The following is a 17,574-nucleotide window of genomic DNA, read 5'->3' as shown; positions in this document are numbered from 1 at the left end:
TGATACATTAAATATTTTTTCTGTAAATGTATTGGACCACTGTGACAAGATGTATACAATGCAGTTTTATGAATAAAAAGGTTCTATTTTGTTTCTAATAAGAATTAAAAGGCTCCATTAAATACACTCCAGTCATGCTATTCCAGTGTAACTCTTTCACTGGGCTGTATTTCAGATGATTAATTGTGTGTAAATCCCCAAAAAGAGCAATGTTGTACTCCCCTTGGATGTAGTAGGGCAACATTAGTATTATTTCCATAAAAGGCAGTCAGTTATACTGGTCAATAAATGACCCTTCAGACGGCTCTAGTATTTTATTATCTGTTCACTTGGGCTTGTTTTAGAGCATTTGGTGAATTCGATAACTGTGTAGTATAACAAAAACAAACCCATATAGTTTACCAGTATAATATTGGCAAATGTGGGGTCACATTTTAAATCCTATTTCTACCATGATATATAAGAACAGGACATTTACCTTCTAGACAGGCTTAAAACAACAAAAAATTGTATTTCTGTATTTCTATGGGACTCTTATAAGATGAATAATGTACATTATTATTACTATGTAAAGCTAAACCAGGTCAAAAGCTTCAAACGTCACAGCCTATGTTTTACCAAGTCCAACATATCAGAAAACACATCAAAAGCAGTGAACATCTACAAACATAGAAACATACGAAAACATATAGAAGAAATCAGAGCTCTGATGCTAACTTTTTAGTAGATAAACAGTAAAAAGTTGCAAAAAACATTTATACAAAATTACATTTAACTTCACTTTTAACATATACAGCTCTTGAAAAATTAAGAGATCACTTAAAATTATGAGTTTCTTTGATTTTATTTTATTAAAAACCTCTGGAATATAATCAAGAGGAAGATGAATGATCATAAGCCAGCAAACCAAGATGAACTGCTTGAATTTTTGCACCAAGAGTGCCATAAAGTCATCCAAAAGCAGTGTGAAAGACAGGTGGAGGGGAATATGCCAATATGCATGAAAACTGTGATTAAAAATGAGGGTTACTCCACCAAAAAATAATTTCTAAACTCTTAAATCTTTATGAATATGAACTTGTTTTATTTGCATTATTTGAGGTCTGAAAGCTCTGCATTGTTTGTTATTTCCATTTCTCATTTTCTGCAAATAAATGCTCTAAATGAAAATATTTTATTTGGAATTTGGGAGAAATGTCCGTAGTTTATAGAATAAAACAACTTAATTTTACTCAAACATACCTATATGCCTATAAATAACAAAATAAGAGAAACTGATTCAGAAACTAAAATGGTCTCTTTTTTCCTGAGCTGTATATTATTTAATAAGCACACAAAATATCATGTATATCAAAATATAAAAGAAACTTTTAAGTGGGCTCTTTTTTGTCCAGCGCTGTATATAAAGCAAAACAAACTTATTTTCATTAAGTCAGATCATTAGATGGGCCTGAAGGCAGCATCAGTGTAATAAATCAGTGCTGCCCTCAGAGCAGACCGCCCTGCTGGACTACAGGAAGATGCTGAAGTGAGGAAGGGGGCGAGGGGTAGTGCGCGAGGAGGGCGGCGCGAGGCTGCGATAGAAAGGAAAAGTGGGATTGGAGCACGGAGTGACGTTATCTGGTGGAGAGAGGGAGTGAGGGAGGGAAGAGAGAGAGAGGAGAGAGAGAGCGCCCGGGTGAGAGAGTGAGTGAGTGAGAGAGAGAGGGAGACGGCCACTGGACACCATTAGCTAGCTAGCTAAAGCCCTGAGGAGGTCCAGCTAGTTTTGAGGGACTTTATTTGGACCAGTCCTTTTGGAAATCTCCTCAATGAGTTAAAACACGTTTCAGCTCAAACAAAAGGAAGAAATAAAGGAAAGAAACGAAGAGGTGTTGAGTTTTCGCAGCGTTTGGAGCTGAAGTGGCACTTGTGGATTTGGTTTAGCGTGTGCTGGTGAAGGTGAGTGAGCGAGTGAACGTTATTTTTACGTTAAATCTTTCGTTAATTTGAAAACGCGGGTCGCTATAACCCGTCCGCGCGAGTGTATTTTAGACTAATTTCTCGGTGTTTGCGGTTTTATTGAGTAAAATATAACTTTAAAAGCACTTTTAGTGTGGTTTCTGTCGCGGGAATATAGTCAAACCCGCGGTGTCCGTTAGTCTGAGGAGTTTTATGAGGAGTTGAGGGACTGAGGGAGTGAGTGTGGAGCTACTTACGCAATCCTCCGACTCCGCCAGTCCAGCTTTACCGTTAGTTCTACAGATCTGCAGGCCTCGCAGGTGAACAGGCCCGCCTCACATTTAACACTTTTCTTTATTTAACCCGAGCCTCCATACCCCGTTTACACCAGCTGTACGGTCAGACTAGCTGCCTAGATTTACTGGTGGGTTCCTCGTATTCAAACAAAAGCCAAGGCAGCGAGACTCTTAAGTTACAGCATTAAGTTAACTCTAGCTGGTAACAGTTACAGGAGTGTTGAACTAGAACTGTGGATGATATGAACCTAGTTTTAAAAACTACAAAATAAAAGGCTGTACCAAATTCATCTATGGCATGATTCAAAACTATCTTTGGTTATTGTCTTTTATGGTATTTTGTTTATTACACAATCCCATACCATACCAAAACATCTAGGCTTACAATTTGGTCATAAATAAAAATGTGTAACTATAGTTATAGGTGATACAGATATAACGTTAATCTATCTACTGTAGATATAACGTTAGCGTTATAATGGAAAATGAGAACAGTGTGATTTATTATTTTAAATAAATGCTTAAAAACAGCAAAATAGTAGTATCCTACTATAACTAGGGGTGGGTGAAATGGCACGATATTTCAGGATATAATATCGTTCACGATATTCAAAAATGTTTGCGATGTTATTGCATACAATACGGTATGGCACACCCAGAAGTATATTTGGCTGTTTATATTCTTACTATATTGTTAAATTTGTGTTGTAAATTGTGAATGGTACAATATAAATTCTCCAAAGTTAACTTACCTGAAATAAACTCGTTTTACATTGACTTCCATTGACAGTTAAGAAGGTTTTTTTTGTTTCTGTTTTGGAGATAATTGTATGATTGCGTGATATAGACCTGTCAGATAACTATTTTTGCTTGATATAGCCTATTGTACCAGAAATATGTGCTAAACAATATTATTGTTGTATGCATTTAGGACAACTGATATACTGGAAATACTGTTTTCCCGAAATATGTTTAAAAAAAATTTCTTTAAGAGGTCTTGGCTGCTTTGTTATGCTATTTTAGTATCATTATATCAGTGGCATTTAAATGGTCTTAACATGACAATAGTATCATATTGTATTGTAAATTCGGGCCTACCCATACCTGTTCTAAAAATAAAAGTTGAATACAGAAAAGTAGGTAGTTTATCTTGGTCATACTGCCCAGCCCTACTCATATAAAACTGTCATATTGTCATATAAAACTGTAGTTTACATCAAATGTATTGTGCTTAAATGGTTATCTGCTTATTAAAGCTAAATTGGCCAAACGTTTTAAAATTAAGTGGTGTGAGAAAAGCAGTTTAATCATTATGACCAACACAACAACAAATGGATGGTGAGCTTTTCTTTTGTACTTTTTTCCACAAGTAGATCTTTACATTTTGTCAGAATCTCAGAAATATCATTATTTTCACTGACTTTAATATAAAGGTTTTTTTCTTGTGTAAAGTCGCCATCTTACGTATAAATAATTTTGTTCTTATGCCTGATGGGACTGAAAGAAATGAAAGAATGAGGGCATAGTTTGTAGATGAAACACTGATTGCACTGATGTTTTACAGGATGGCGCTGGACGGTATACGGATGCCCGATGGCTGCTATGCCGATGGGACTTGGGAACTGAAGATGCATGTGACTGACCTCAATAAGGATGTGTCTTTGAGAGTCACTGGAGAAATTCATATTGGCGGAGTAATGCTGAAGCTTGTTGAGAAACTTGGTAAGTGTTGCTGCCTCTTCCATCTCCTTGGCCCCTGTAGCTCGTTAGTGCTGAAGCTCAAAGTGCTTTATGTCTTACATCACAGTTAGTTAATCAGCATGCAGTGTACATGGGACTCTGATCATATGATAGCTGTTAGTTCACAGTTCAGATAATCTTCTGGATCTTGGCAAGGTATCTTATGTGGTGTTATTTTAATGTCACAATTCCCTTTTGGTGTGTAGAATACTTTGAATGCTGGGATTATAGTCCAGTACATTAAGCTGCTGCAGGTTTTAAACGTTGCCTTACTTTGTTTCCTCAGTGATTAAAACTGAGCCTTTTTGAGGTGCCATGTTCTTTGTGTTTTAGTTTCATTTTCGGTAGTAGTTTGAATATGTATCGATGGGTATGAAACATAAATGTGAAGAGTCAGATTAGCCTTCATAAATTTGATGTGTTGTGCTTAAATCTGTCTCCCTATCTGAATTTGTCTACCCTTTTTGTGCATGTGTGTCAAACAGCTGTTTATACTCCTGATGTTTCTGGTCACAAATAACTGTTTTTAAACAAACAACAGCACATCGCTTGAGGTGAGACAGATTATGGTGCAAAGTCAGAATTCGGCAAAACACTGGCGATGCAGCAAAACAACTTAGGCTGTGCGCTTAAACATGTCAATGTGTGCATGTAGTTTCAGGAACAGATTTTTTTGTTCATATTACATACAGATGTAGGTTACTTAATGAATGTTAACCTTTAAGACAAAATCGAAATTGATTACTGCAACTGGGCAAATATTCACACATTTCAAAAAGGTGTATGGAAATTTGAATTCACGAACATTAACAATTGTACGACCACAACAGAAAAGGTATAGTTACATATTTACAGACACGTCAGTTTTGGTTCAGTGTTTCATTTGTGGACTTTGTCTTCCATATTGTTTAGTGAAACACACTTTGACCTTGATATTGAGCTTAACTTTGTCTTTAGTTTGCCAGAGAACAACTTAGCATACAGTTAAACTAGTCCATAGTTCAGCTTGTATTATAGTCTTTATGATAGCTTCTGTACGTGCCCCTGTCAGCCACAGGTCATTTCCTTGAACTTGTGAACCAACCCCAGTAAGAGTTTGCATGAGGGACGTTATTTTGGACTAACAATTATTAACCCTTGAGCGAAGGCTGTTGTGTAAGTCCTTGACTGTATACTGTGAGTTACGCTCCATGCTCCACTGCTCTTGATTCAGCAGCAGAAGCAGCTCAGAGTAAAACCAGCTTTAATTCCATTCCCACAATTTTCCCACAAAGTCAAAGTAAAAAAAAAAAAGGAGTGGGACATTGTACTATTGACGTGACTCTTTCGATTCCAAACCATGATAAGATGCAGTTCTTAGCCATGTCATATCTTCACTGGTGGTTGTTAAGAAATGTGGAAAGGGCATTTCTGAGTGAAATCTTGTGCAGATAGTTCTACTCCAGTGATCAGAGAATTCATCGGTCTTGCTATGATTACATGTTGTGATAAGTGGTGGGGTGAAAGTTAACTAATTAAAATAGAAAGTTTCTTCCGCAGTTTGCCCATTATAGAGGTCACGCACTGCCTGTGAGGAAATGAGCAGTTTCAGAGCAAGAACGCAAGTAATGGTTACGTACAAGAGGGTTCGTTGACCCAATAAGGCTCTCTCTGATGATTTAGTAAGCTAGTTTGTGGTGGAAAGTCCTTTGTCTGCTCCCCAAGCTTTCAGCTTCTGACCTTGTTTTAATCTCTCCCTTCCCCCTCTGTGACATTGCACATATGAGAACAGGCACCTCTAAATTGTTCTCAAGTCATTGCTGTCACGTGTTGCTCTGGACTCTGTGATTGGTCAACAGTCGTCAGATGATGCTTGTCAGATGACTCGCTCTTTCTCTCTCTGTCTCTCTCACTCTTTCAATTTTAATCTCTTTGTTATGGGTCTTTTCGCGCCCTTGTAAGATTGCTTTTAAAGGGATATTCTGTCCTGGCAGCTTTTGATGATGCAAGCTTAGCAGCACATACCTGCGGCACACGTGTCCTCTGTCTGTCCCCATACATCCTTTTTCCACTGACAGGCTCAGCTCGTGCTTCAAGCTCTGAAGGACTTTCCTAGGCCACAGTAGGCCCCAGTGTGTCACACTGTCAACATGGTGCAGCAGAACTTATGTGAACTTTTTGAACTCTAAATATGTCCTGTGTAGTCCTGGGAGGTTAGATCTATAGATAATTACTAAAGGGAAATATGTTTACGACGACACCTTTCAGTTTCGTGTAGAAACGCCATCCTAGTTGCTACTTTAATAAAATACAATGTAGCATGTTTACCAGTACAGACGCTTCTTTATTTATATTATTTATAATTATACAATGTCAATAAATGCAACAAACAGTCAAATCAGTCAAACAACTTTTTTTGAGAAGGCAACTAATGTATTTGTTTTGTGGCCCCGATAACGTTTAGTTTTTAGTTTAACTGTGTGGGGAAACCCGGCTCAGCACGGTTTCTAAGCATTTCGTGCCCAACAGTGTTTGTGTTGAAAACCCACTGAAACGGTTACCTGCTGTGCTCAAAACCGTTCAGCCCTCTGCTGTGCTATAAGTTTCCATTTGGAAACACTGTACAAAAAAGTCAACTAATAGCAGAATTTACATTAATTTTGTATCATTACTGAGAAATTATTTATTTTTCTTCTTTTTTAATGCAAACATTATTTGGGATATATTTCTAAAACATTTGATTGACTTCCAGACTTTTTTGTTTTCATATGCAAACCACTTCTATACCATCTTTTGTGTGCCCTTTTCTGCAGCCCAGGCTTTTTCTCTCAGCAGTGCCTCTAAAAATCTTAATGGATTAAAATGTGAACGTCAGGAAAGTGCTTTATTGATCATGCTGGTCATTTCCGCCAGACCTTGTCAGGAGAGAGTGGTTAACGATCAGAAATATCAATCACATGCAGTACTACGTGTATTTTAAACATTGCTATCCTGTAATTTAACCATTCTGCCACAGTATGTAGCCTTTGGTTTTTGGTGTGCAGAATTTTGACTGTGGCCAAGAGGTGGGCAGTATGACAGTATTGTAGCATGTCGCAATACTTATTACATTTCAGAGAGAGGTCTATATAAAATTATAGTAGGGGGAGTGAGGAAACACCAGGTTTTAGTTCATTTTTTAGTTCAGTGAGTATATACTCAGTGTTAAGCATTACAGTATTACTGTACTCAGTTTACTACTTCCTCAGAAACTGGGCTAGGATGGCAACATTAGTCTAGGTAACTTTAACAAAATACTGACTGCCTTTTCTGTTTCAATTTTAAGTCATGAAGCAAACATGCTTGTGTTAAGCATTGTGTTAGACTGTGGATATTCTTTTTTGAACTGTAAAACCTATATAAGTTAAATTAAGCTAACTGAATCCACCTTCCTCTTTTCTCTCTTCTTGTTCTGACTTATTTCTTATTTGTTATACTTATTTTCTTCATTCTTATCAAACTTCTTCAATTCCTTGTTAAAACAACAACAAAATGTTTTATTGAGATTGTTTCATGCAAAACAGTGTGAAACAGTAATGTTGCAGCAGTGTGTATGCTGTCTGTATGCTGTGTATAGTCTACTATAACATCTACTGTGATAGTGTCTTTATATACCATGATATAATATTTTTTCCATATCACCCAGTCCTGTTCTTTCTTGAGACAAGATCCTCTTTGTTTCACAGAGAACGATACAGCTGAAACTCCAGTAACCCAGAACTGAGACATCATTAAATTGAGCCGGGCACATTTTGTAAAGACGCTGTGTGTACCCGACGTGAATATGTATTAGTGTCTGAATTCTGTCATTGAGTGAACAGTCTCCTCTTTTGGGACTGAAAAGAATGCATTATCATGAGGAAACCAGATTGTGTGGGACAACTGTCTTAGTCCCCACACTTAATTAGAAAAGTGTAGCAAGGGCATTAGATGAAGAAAATGAAATGGGTGGCATTTATTGAAGTCTGCTACTTGAGTTTTTTGCTGATATTTACAGAACTTTTATTAAGAATTAAATCAGTTAATAGAGTTGTTATGGAGTGGACTAATTTCTAAACTATTCTACTGTTTTGTCTTGATCTTTTGGAGAAATAGACAGAGCTATTGGAAAGTTTTTTTTTTTTTTTTTTTTTTTTTTTTTTTTTTTTTTGCTTTAGGGAGAGGGGTGGGGGCTGGGCCACCCTTGTGTGACGTGGGATGTTCTAATAGAATTCCATAAAAGTCTTATGTTGAACAGGAAATGACTTCCAGAGTTTGGCATGTTCCCTGGACTCTGCCGTCATCACTGCATTTTCTGCTGCCTGCTCAGGCCTCGGGTTCTCTTCAGTTTTTTGGCTTGTAGTGAATTATTCCTTTTTTAGGCCTGAGTACTATTTTTCCCCCAAATGTTGTGTAATTGTTATCTTAAAATCTGACCAAGAGTAAAGCCTAGTGTTATGGGTGAACATGGCTGCCCAAACACAGCCATACAGAAAGAGAAAGATAAGAAGAACTCCAGCTGCTGTCTAGCTTAGGCTGGGTGTAATTCTGTACAGCTCATGTCACTGAAATATTGTAGTGGGGGTAAGATGGCCCACCGTTGACAATGGAGCAGGGGCTTTCAAGGAAACGGACGTCATTTAACTCAGGATGCAACAGTTCCTGTGTTGTTGTTTTTTTATCCAGCCTCCATGGGTTAGGGGCTTTTGGAGTATGTGTGCCTCTCACATTTTATCAGGGATCCACACGAATAACGAAACTTGGGAAAACTGGAAGGTGTCAAGGCTGTGTTGTGGGAAGGATGTGATTCATTTGGCCACATTCATACAATTGTCATGCCCCTTTTTGTGTTTATGTTCTTTAGAATGGATTATTATTGCTTTAATTTGGTTTCACATTCAGGTTATGCACCTCTGCGTTCTGATTCTTTCCGTAAAATTATGGAAATGCCAGAGGAATAATGCTGTGTCTTCAGAACGCTCTAATCTATTCTACAGGAAGTAGTTAGACTGAGTAGGAGCCCTTCCCTCTGCAGAGCTTTCCTGTTGCACTGATCAAATCCGGCTGTGATTTAGTGTTTTCCTGCAGCTCTGTGGCTGTCTCGCTCAGGCCAAGCCCCTCTGCCTGTAAAAACACTAACATGGCTGCTTTGTGTTCAAGTCTACTTATTACAAATTGTGGGCTAAAATTCAAGAGCAGATGTGTTGAGGAGCTTTAAATTCCTCAAATGGCTGAGATTTCTTACACATTAAACCCCATCCTTCCACTATTTATAGTCAATAATTTAGTTTTTCTCTGCACTAGCTTTTAAGGTAAAATATAGACTTAACTGACAGCAATGATTACAGCATCTGTAGATGTAAAACAAAATGTATAGGTGTGGCAATGTAAGTGCCAACCAGAGCATAAAATTATATCACCTATCACAGCCTCCATCTTGGCCGCTCCTACAGTTTGAGGGCTCCCCTGTTGGACGGCTCCACCATTCTGGGTGTAGCTTGTACCTTTTTGTTTATCATACCAAGCTATATGTATGTACACAGATGTAGAAACTTGTTGATGACATTCATAGTTGATACATCACAGGAAAGGTTGATGTTAAATGATATCTCTTATCGTTTTTGCCTTTTTGAAGCTATCTGTTTCTGATAACATCTGTAATGCGATTCTAAGACTGTAGCTCTGCACTGAAAAAATAGCTTTATTGAGTTCATGCACATTTTAAATTATATCAGCACAAATGCTAAATTATACATAAGCCATATTCTGATGGAATTCATTTTACATGGTTTAGTGTGTAATGTGAAATTTGTGACTAATTGACGTAGGGTAAGAAATATATGCTTAAATTACTGAGATGGGGGTGGGTACTCAAATTGGTTAATGTAATCACCCCCAAAAAGTGTGATTTATAAGAAAACCTTTAACTCACTTATTTTAATAATGATATTTCATTTTGATATGAGCAGCTAAAAAATGTATAAAACACAAGTGTGTGGCAAACTTCAGTCAAATCCAGAATACGAGACAAAAGATTTCACAGAAGCACTAAGGTGGAGACAAATCATTGCGTAGCTTAGCCTATAGACTTTATACATGTATGTAAGATTGTGTAAAGTTACTGTAATATCTCACAGCAAACACAAAAGCGTAGTCAATTTTTGTATTAACTGCTGTCGTCTAATATTATCTATAACACATATAACACATCTGTCTATATTCTGCTGTACGTGGACTTAAATTATGTTTATAGCATGTTTTACCTGTTAATATTTATCACTTGTTTTATTAAAATAAACTTTTTTGTTGGCACTTTCCAGCTGATCATCTATATAGAGCTCTCTGGTTGCAATTTCAATGAACACCCTCATTCAACTGAAGACCTGTATCTGGGAAAGCCTGGCTGACTCAAATGGTTTTGGGATGGCCAATCCCCATGATCCACCTGGCTCCCTGGCTAATCTCTGGGGTGCAGCATGTGGAGTCTGATCCTGTGCTGTACCTCCAGAAGAGCTTCCAGCTTGCTTAACCAGAGGCAGTGTTCTTGCCCCTGGTGTGTGTTCTGTTTTTATTCCTTCGTGATCAGGTTAAGGGTATCACTGCATGTGCCCTCAGGGAGGTTTGAGTGTCTGAAAATAAGATCAGAGGGACCATTATTGATCAAGTCTCTGCTCACTAGATGACCATGACCCCCCTCTTTTATCCTTTATAACATGTCCTTGAGGAAGAGCTGAAGAATAGAAAGGTTTGGATTGGTTTGAAAATAGTGGTCTTGTTTTCAGAGCAATTTTGCAGTATTTGCAGTGTTTTTATGATTAAGTTTTGGGAAATTGATTTTAGCTTTTACTAGAACATGAAAATTTAATATCAAGAAGCATAGTACATAATTTCTGCATCAGAGGTGCTGTTTGTGATGAGACTGCTACAGAGAAGTGGTCAGAATTGCATGATCAGAATTCTGTAGTAACTTGTGACCTTCTCTGACCCAAGCTTGCAGCTTTAGCGGATTCAAGCTTTGCAGCTTTAGCTTTTGTTTCGGACTAAATGTGTGTTGTGATGGCTTAAATGTGGAGGAGATGGAACTTGATCTTCTGATTATCTGCTGATGTTTTGGCCTGGGGAACCAAAGACTCATGAGAGATCTATTTCTCTTCTTCACCTTTGTGTAGCTATGGGCAAGTAATTTGACTTGGTGATGGAAAGTTTCAGCTAATCTTGAGCAACAGGAGTAACTCTTATGTTGAAGCTGTTTGACATGTCTTGGTTATATATTAGTTAGTTTGTTTAAGATTTACCTGCCAATACATTACAGGTATTTAATGTCAGGTCCAATCTCTGGCATAAGTCCTTTTTTGGCTATTAGGACAGTGCACTTGTGATGGTTGGTTTTGCTATGTAACAAACAAATGGGAAATGGTAATTTTGATGACTTTCTATTAGTCAAAGGTACTAGCTATATAAATAGTAGTAATAGTTGTTCTTTGAAGATGCTCTAGGACCCAAACCAAAAAAGATAACTCACCGTAGACAATAAACCTAAATAATTCATGTGAGCATCACTGGATTAAAATCTGTTTCAAAGTAATTTAAATTATGTAGTAAAACAAAGAAACAAATTAAGAGACAATTGCCTTAAAATTTTTCTAAAATCAAAAAAATATTTGCCCAATTGCCAAGTGTATATTTGAGCAATGATTTGTCAATTTTAGTGCATATTTGAGTATAGAAAATTAAATATTAGGCAGGTAAAGTTTCTAGTTTCCCCTGGGTTTTCCTTTGCTTCTGTATGTTTATTTTCTTTACCCATGCATGTATCAGATAGCACCACTGATGTCATTATGTTGCGTGACAGAAAATGCAGATCTAAAGATGTCTGTCAGTGTATTGACTATCAGGCTTAGCTGATTCCATACATAACTAATTGTCTGACGACTCTAAGCGCTACCTTGTCGCCCACTTGTCTGTCAATATTTACCTGACCCTTTACCACAGTGAGATAAAGCTTGTAACACTTGCTCTGTTCATTCATACAGACAGTGCAGGGAATACTCACCATTTACAATGTGCTTGTCTTTGTTTTCCATCAAAACACAACACACTGTATAACCTCTCAGTCTATGAAAGGTTGCTAGGGTAAATGAAACTGCTCAGTGTGACGAACCTGATTATTTTATCAGCTAATGCCAACCTTTAACCTCCCTTTTGTGTTTTGTTTTTGTGTTTGACTAATGCTTTCATCATAGCAAAATAATTTTTTTAGGGTCTAATCTGTGTAACAACATTAAGACACTGCAGTGCAGTTTTGGCGCATCTGTTTTTCTGTGTGTTTCATCTGTATTCTGGCCTTGTCATTATCATCGATCAGGTCTTATAAGTAGCACTGATCAATACTTATTCCAGGCAAGTCAGCATGCATTTGGGAAGTCGTCCGATCCACTAAAGTGAATCTACCTTCTTCCTAGATGATTCCTCTATGGCTAATCAATAATCAGCATTTCAGTTGTTTACTATCTAACTGCTACTGCTGTTGATCACCTCAAAAATCCAGTTATATGTTTAGACGGTACCCTTAAAATAGTCAGCTGCAAAACATCTCTTGCAGACCGCTGTTCGCAGGGGGTCATTGTCAGCTAGTTAGCCTTTAGGTTTGGGTGTATGCAGTATTCCTCAGTGCTGTGTGGTAACCCCTCCTCCACAACTTGGCCTTCGTAAACAAGCTGTATCCCAGTGTAAACAGTGAGGAGACACTGGTACGCTGGCAGGAGGGAGGAAGCCTGGCCTCCCCTTAATCAGTTCAGTATCCTGGGTTCAGTAAACACAGTGGCTCTGTTTGTTGGGAAAATATTAGACATTTTTTAATAGAATTTCTACAAGGAAATTTGTTTCCTTTAATCCATGTTCTTTTTAATATTTATTAAGGTCTAAAGTTCTACCAGTGTGTTTAGTCCCTGTATATAAGTCATAACTGTGTATATTAACACGTGTATTATCAGATATTGGCATCGGCCCATAATTTCTACAGAATTCCCATTGTATGATCAGCCAAGGCTTATTTTTGGTATCTAAAGTTAATTTTGGATTGAACTTTGCCACTTTAGTTTTGCAATGGAGCTACTCCTACTCCTAACCATTACTCTTTAGCCACTTCTTTCAGTCAAGCTATATTTTTACATGGATCTACAGTGACAAAAGTTTTGTAAATGCTACACATTACACTTACAGTATATGTCAGGACTTTGTACTCTAAATCCATAGGCATTGCTGTGGAGTTTGTCCCCCTTTGCAGCTATAACTTCAGGATAAGATGTGATGTGATTAAGAGGTGTACCCTAATACTTTTTCTCTATAAAGAATATGTTGGGGGGTAAATAATTTCAGAGTAGCAAAATATTTTTCATTTAAAAAAAGGGGAAGGGGCTTTTGTAGTCAATAAAACAAAGTAAAACAACCAAGATAGTAGGTTATTTAATGAAATGGTGTTAAATTATTAAATTAAAACAAGCAACAAACAAGTAGAAAATATTAATCTAAAACAAAAGCAATGACACAAGTTAGCAGATGAAAGTATACAAATATGAAAATATTAATCTTTAAAATAACAAAATTAAAATGAAGATAATTAAACCAAGTTATTGGTGATTTGATTAAAAAGCAGTAAATAAATAGAAAAAAATAAAGTAATAGAATTGAAGTAATTAAGATCACAAACATGATACATTCTATCCTAAAAGGATCTGCTGCTCTCCTAAGCAGTACTGGAGCTTCTGTAGATGAGCTATACTGTGAGCTGTGTTTTGATTGTAAGTGGTGATGAATTCATATCGCTCATTAATGGAAAAGCAGAGCTAGATCTAATGAATGGCCATATATCTCTCTCTCTGTAGATGGTGCTTCCCACGTGGCTGCAGAGGTCATAAAATCTCCCTCCCTTTCTGCAGCACCAGCTCTGCATCCAATGCACCCAATTACTTAGCCCTTGCTTTTACTTAGCTATAGCATTACGTCATCTCTTGTTGGCCTGTATTTTTAGCCAGGAGAGACCACTAGCCTGCAGCAGATTGAATTACCAGCTTTTATTCAGGCTGTTTGATAGATGACCACTGGACCACCCCCCTCAGTGCACATCATAGAGTGGGGATTGGAGGTGGAGACTGATGTAGAATATGTTAGAAGCTGTAGGGACGCCATCATGATTGCCTCTTGGTGTGTGTGTGTGTGTGTGTGTGTGTGTGTGTGTGTGTGTGTGTGTGTGTGTGTGTGTGTGTGTGTGTGTGTGTGTGTGTGTGTGTGTGTGTGTGTGTGTGTGTGTGTGTGTGTGTGTGTGTGTGTGTGTTTCTGTGTGTGTGTGTGTGTGTGTTTCTGTGTGTGTGTGTGTGTGTGTGTGTGTGTGTTTCTGTGTGTGTTTCTGTGTGTGTGTGTGTTTCTGTGTGTGTGTGTGTGTGTGTGTTTCTGTGTGTGTGTGTGTGTGTGTGTTTCTGTGTGTGTTTCTGTGTGTGTGTGTTTCTGTGTGTGTGTGTGTGTGTGTTTCTGTGTGTGTGTTTCTGTGTGTGTGTTTCTGTGTGTGTTTCTGTGTGTGTGTGTGTGTGTGTTTCTGTGTGTGTGTTTCTGTGTGTGTGTTTCTGTGTGTGTGTGTGTGTGTTCTGCTGAACATTTTGATAAAAACTGGTTGTTCTCTTGTGCGGACATGGGAATTTAAGAGGTACTGCCAAGAGCAACTAATGGAGGGTTTTTTTTTTTTTTTTTTTTTTTTTTTTTTTTAAGGCAAAGTTCAGCCAATAGTTTGCCCAGATAACATATGGACGTGTGGTGGTAGTAGTAGATCAGTTCATGATGTACTTTGATGCTATGTAGAGATGGGACAGCTCCACCCATACTGAATGTGTTTGTGTCCTTCTGGTGTTGAGCAAACTAAGGTTCACGACAGCTCAACAAATACAGCTGTTATTTTATAGGGTGTGGTTTTCCCCAAAGGGCGCTAAATATAATATTTAATTTGCACTTAATTACCTATGATTAATGATTTTAAAGATTTTTGTTTTAATTAGATATTTAAGTCAATCCTGCATATTTTTCACATAAAAAGAACTTCAAACTATTTTGGTAAATATCAAATTAATACATTTTAAACTGAAATTGTTATGCCTCTCTTTACAATGTGAACACTATCTGGATACTATTTCATTCATTTTTTTTCTTTAATATGAGGGACATTTTAGTTTGCCCCACTTTTGTTGGTGTTTTATTGTTGTATCTTCACCACAGGTATTCACACTAGGGATGCAAAAGTATTTGTATTCATAACAAACTATCACAGCACAGGGGTCATGGTTCAGTGACTGCTCAGATCAGCTCTGGATAGTTTGAAACTTCACATTCCTGTTTCTGAACAAATCTGTCTCTGAAACAGCACACATGCATACTAGGGCTGGGAATCAATCCAAACTTCCTGGATCGGTTCGATTTGGATTCTTAAGGTCACGATCCGATTTGATTCAGTATCTATTTATTTACATATTGCTGGATTGTCACTTTAAAATAAATACAGTCCCATTAACAAAACAGCCGCATTTGTGTTTGTGACTCTATCTGTGTATCTGTAAGAGGAGCACACAGAGAGAAGAGTCGAGAATTTAAAGTATTTATTTTGTTCTGTCTAGTTCGTCTTTTCTCCTCGTAACATTTGAACCGAAGTACTGCCAAACATCAGCCTTCATTACAGGAGGTGATTTTAGTGCTGTAGCTTTGGCCATCTCGCTCTCTCTTAAGTTTCGGTTTCTTTTAGCCAGCACCCGCTTTTTATACTGCCCCTTCACCTGTGTTGTTTTTGCCACACTGCTGGGGTTGTGCCAAGGTCCGATCCACAACCAGAATGCAACTCTGTGTTCTGAGGTTTGTTGTAAAAGAAAGCTTGTAATATTAATAGTTATTAGCAAACAGAAATAATATGAATCTTAATTGTAATCTGTTGTGCCTATACTGCTACTTAATGCAAAGCAGAGCAGGGAGGCAGGGAGTCTCAATGGATTAGGACTCCACTATGTTTATGCATACAAGCAAAAGACGCTGAATTATATGAGATGCTGACATATGAAATTGACTCATGTACGATTTGGGTTCTTAATGGGAACAGATCTGAATTCATGTGGGGTCCACTCACAATAAAGACTGATTATGAATCACTTATTTATGCGAATTTGCTCAGTCAAGCGAGACAAATCGGATTTGAATAGAAAAAATAGAATTTGAACAATAAAGCCTGTAATGTTAACATTGCAATAGTTTCACTATCTGAAAGTCCAACCTGAAGGTCAGTAGAGAAGCTTTCTCTCTCTCTTAAATTGATGCATTTTTGCAGATTGGAGGTTTTCTTGCTGCACTGAACGCATGGCGCCACTCGTTTGAGTGACGTGGCTAAGCGGCGCAATGGAGGGTATTTACAGTAAGCTGAGCTGATGGGTAGTGTGTAGTAAGCTTCTGTAGCCCGTATGTGTATTTCCACTGCCCCACTCATCTGAGTTGGAGACATGGAGTCACAGCACGTATGAGCTGGTGGTTAGAACACAAACCACATGCTATGCCTCTATGTTTCCAATTATATATACTGTGCTTCTGTACAGTACTCTTTGCAGTGCTGTCAGCTCTGAATAGTCCTATAGATAATTCCATTTTTCACGGGAGATCTCCAATTAACCTTTAATTGATTTTTCCTACAGGCTCAGCTATATGTGGTAATTGCCAGTGCTATACAAGGTTTTTTAAAATACGTGAGCAGTTTCTGCCACCACAGAATAAGCCTAGAGAGTAAGACGCTGGAGTTTAAATGGAAACAATGTGGTTTTAGTGAGCCGAAAGTAGAAAGGTTGGGATGCCAGCAGCATGCATGGAGAAGAAACTCTGAGTCAGTGTGTGTTTGAGTCAGTAGCTGGTGGCATTGGAAGCAGTGGACCTGGGAAGTAGACAGCAGGGGAATGAGAGGGAAGAGGCTGACCCAGAGAGGGGGATGGAAACTGGACACTGCCTAGGGAAGTACAAGTCCCTTCCCTGGCCTGGAAGCATGCCTGAGTACTGACATCACTGTTGGAGCGGGAACATCCGTTGCTTCCCCCTCCATTCACTTACTGAGAACCCATATCAGGTTTACTGCGCCACCAGATAGTTTTGTTAGCTGATTTAGAATGGTAATTCATTTAACTGCTTACAGTTCAGCATATGCCTGTTCTTGTCCAGACGTCCGCAACACTATCCGATTTGATTTCCGTGCTGGTCTGTGGAGTATCCATTTTTGATATTGATGCTGGAGGGTCTGTTTTATTTATTATGGTAAAAGTCTTTATACATCCACTATCTACCCATGACTCAGCATCACGGAAAGGAAACTGGGCTTCTTCAAATGGTCATTTGGTTGACTCTAGAAAGCACTATGTAATGCTTTATGATTTTGAAATTATTTACATTTAGACCCAACAGAAAATGTTTGAGTGTTTGGCCTGTTTCTTGCTGCGTTGCGAAGAAATCTCACAGGTAGACATTTAATCATGGCAAAGAGAGAAGAATAAAAAAAAGGTATACTGAATAGATTAGTTGATACATTTATTATTGG

The 17,574-nt window shown here is 37.9% G+C and overlaps 1 protein-coding gene across 4 annotated transcripts in view; it reads left to right on the top strand.

Moving 5' to 3' along the window:
- The first annotated feature begins 1,650 nt into the window (after nt 1-1,650).
- Nucleotides 1,651-17,574, top strand: part of fermt2 (FERM domain containing kindlin 2) — a 44,650-nt gene continuing 28,726 nt past the window's right edge. For 2 of the 4 annotated variants that reach the window (XM_049463897.1, XM_049463896.1), the window contains exons 1-2: nt 1,652-1,941; nt 3,802-3,959. In XM_049463897.1, coding sequence (XP_049319854.1) covers nt 3,803-3,959 — 157 coding nt within the window. In that variant the 5' untranslated portion in view covers nt 1,652-1,941; nt 3,802. Of the gene's footprint in view, nt 1,942-3,801; nt 3,960-17,574 lie in introns of all 4 variants that reach the window. The other 2 variants (XM_049463895.1, XM_049463898.1) reach the window with 2 other exon arrangements.

The sequence above is a fragment of the Astyanax mexicanus genome, chromosome 14 (genome assembly GCF_023375975.1).
Source record: "Astyanax mexicanus isolate ESR-SI-001 chromosome 14, AstMex3_surface, whole genome shotgun sequence".
Taxonomy (NCBI): domain Eukaryota; kingdom Metazoa; phylum Chordata; class Actinopteri; order Characiformes; family Acestrorhamphidae; genus Astyanax; species Astyanax mexicanus.
Note: the sequence above shows the minus strand (reverse complement) of the source record. Positions and strands in the feature narration are given on the sequence as shown.